The 2,540-nt window shown below is 41.5% G+C and overlaps 1 protein-coding gene across 1 annotated transcript; it reads right to left on the reverse strand.

Moving 5' to 3' along the window:
• Positions 1 to 599: 599 nt before the first annotated feature.
• Positions 600 to 1,565, reverse strand: LOC114672150 (olfactory receptor 52P1). Its single transcript, XM_028832914.2, has one exon. The coding sequence runs from the start codon at positions 1,563 to 1,565 to the stop codon at positions 600 to 602; it is 966 nt and encodes a 321-aa protein (XP_028688747.2).
• Between the last annotated feature and the right edge of the window lie 975 nt (positions 1,566 to 2,540).

Consider the following 2,540-nt stretch of genomic DNA (forward strand, 5'->3'; position numbering starts at 1 on the left):
GAAGTCCTATTGTTTTCTACTAAAGGATTCTAGTTTTCAAGCCCTTGTTCTGCCACTAAGTAAAATTGTGGATATTGGTGGATCTTTTTTTCTGCTCTCGGTTTGAAGCTCTAATGGAGAAATATAGGGTTTATGGAAAAGCATAATAAATCTTTTGCGTCATTAACTTCTTTAACTGTGGCTATATTGTCCTATCTTCTGATTCTTGCAGCTGACAAGATAGCTGCTATATCCTAAGGTATAAAATTAGAAATCCATGCCTGGAATATTGAAAGGGTGCCAGGAAATGAGAAGAGACTCTTATGGCTATGCAGGGACTCTTCTAAACTGCAGCAGGGTAGAAACCCTCCAGAACACAATGGGTTGTTTTCAATATCTGCACGTTACCCAGGTGGCAAGAATCTTCCCATGTTTACACTTCTCTGAAAGGAAAGAAAGAATGCCTTTCTCTGTGATTTATCATTCTTGGAAATGGTCTAGAAGGTTCTGCAGAAGACATTATCCCCCTCTTAAAAGCTCTTTCTGGTCTTACATACTGAGGATTCTTTATCTTGAAAAGTTTCTTTTATTTTGGATTAAGTCCCTTCTACACTCCAGGGTCACTCAGATGCCTTGATGCCAGTTCCCTGCCCACTTTGAAACACTCTGACAACTCTTTTATGGATCTCTTTGGTCTTAACTCCATATACCACAGGGTTAAGAGCAGGTGGGAAAAGCAGATAAACATTGGCCAAAAGAATGTGAATATGGACTGGAACGTGATGGCCAAAGCGGTGTGTAAAAAATGAGAAGAGGGCTGGTGTATAAGAGATGAGGATGACACAGACATGGGAACCACAGGTTCCTAGGGCCTTGGACCGAGCTTCACAGGATGAGAGGCGAAGGACAGCTTGTGCAATGAGGGCATAGGAGAGACCAATGCAAAACAAGTCAACCCCAATGACCAACAGTGCAGCTGTCAGCCCATACACACGGTTAGGCCTGGTGTCTCCACAGGCCAGCTTCACCACAGCCATGTGCTCACAGTATGTGTGTAGGATCACATGGCTTTGGCAGAAGTTCAAACGCCCAATAAGGAAGGGACATGGGAGCATGAGCAGGGAGCCTCGCATTACAACTGCCACCCCTATGCGGGCAATCATGGTGTCAGTGAGGATTGTGGCATAGTGGAGTGGGTGACAGATAGCCACATAGCGATCAAAGGCCATGGCCAGCAGCACAGTGGACTCCATCATGCAGAAGGCATGAATGAAGAACATCTGTGCCAGGCAGGCAGAGGCAGATATATGTCCAGCTCCACACCAGAGGATGGCCAGTAGCTTGGGAACTGTGGAGACAAAGGCAGCCAAGTCGATGGTTGAGAGCATGCACAGAAAAAGGTACACAGGCTTGTGCAAGACTGGTTCAGTGGCAACAACAACCAGGATAGTTATGTTGCCCACAATTGTGGCTGTGCCTAAGCCACATACAGGAAGTGAGAGCCACAGATGAAATTGTTCCAGACCTGGGATGCCCAGGAGGAAGAAGACAGAAGGGTCAACATCAGTGTGATTAGGAGATTCCATGTTGTGGCCAAGAGTGCTGGACGTTCTCTGTGGTCAGAAACCTCCACATGGCATCACATTACCTGGAGGAACAAGATAGAACAGAGATAGAAATGAGAGAAGAGTAACACTTACTAGCTATATCATGTTTAGAAAGATTCATCATCCATAAAATAGCAATAATAATCATATCTATTCCCTATAGAGAAGAGAATTATATGGGTTAATATTTCTAAAGATTTCTAAAGAGCTTTGAATAAAACCTGATACATAATGCTGATTAAATGAAATAAGTGAATGTGAGAAATGGGTCAAATAAGCCTTCAGATAAACTAGAATTGTCTCCTAACTAAGGCTATAGGAATATACCTGAATATATACATACACACAAAGAAATACACATACATACACACACGTTCTCTTTTATGGAGTATAAGAAGAGATTAGGTGTGACTATCAGTTTAGTGACATAAACTATAAACATAGTTCACTGGGTAATCTTGGACATTTTTTTTCTTGTCCTTTAAGTTGGAATAGATTCTAACCTGGGGCCATGTACTTAGTAATTATTTTTGAACTTAATATTACTCCAGTCGTTTCCACTCTTTTTACTAAGCTATAGATATATTTTCACATATATCTTCTCAATCTTCATCTGAAATCTCATAAGATGCTTCAGCTATCCTTTCCCTGAAGTGTTGAAGGTAACCCTTTTGGACTTCACTCTATTTCTGAAACGGAAAGTTCCAAGCTTTTTCAGCCATCTTGGTCAATCCTTTATTCGCATTCTATCTGCAGTACCTGGTGATTTCTAAGAAAGGGCATAGTCCAATCCTTCTCAATGTTACCATTCCGCAATGGCAAGAAGTGATTTTATAAGAGTACTTTGACTTTACCTGGACAGTGATGACTAATGTCTTTTTATGGAAAAAAAAAATGAATACTATTCTCTAATTTATCCAACCTTTCCAGTACCCCAGCCTCTAAGGGGACTCA

The sequence above is a fragment of the Macaca mulatta genome, chromosome 14 (assembly GCF_049350105.2).
Source record: "Macaca mulatta isolate MMU2019108-1 chromosome 14, T2T-MMU8v2.0, whole genome shotgun sequence".
In the NCBI taxonomy this organism is placed as follows: domain Eukaryota; kingdom Metazoa; phylum Chordata; class Mammalia; order Primates; family Cercopithecidae; genus Macaca; species Macaca mulatta.

Bases quoted from the DNA above. Each gene is read 5' to 3' on its own strand.
- LOC114672150 (XM_028832914.2), bottom strand. From the start codon at position 1,565: ATGGAATCTCCTAATCACACTGATGTTGACCCTTCTGTCTTCTTCCTC.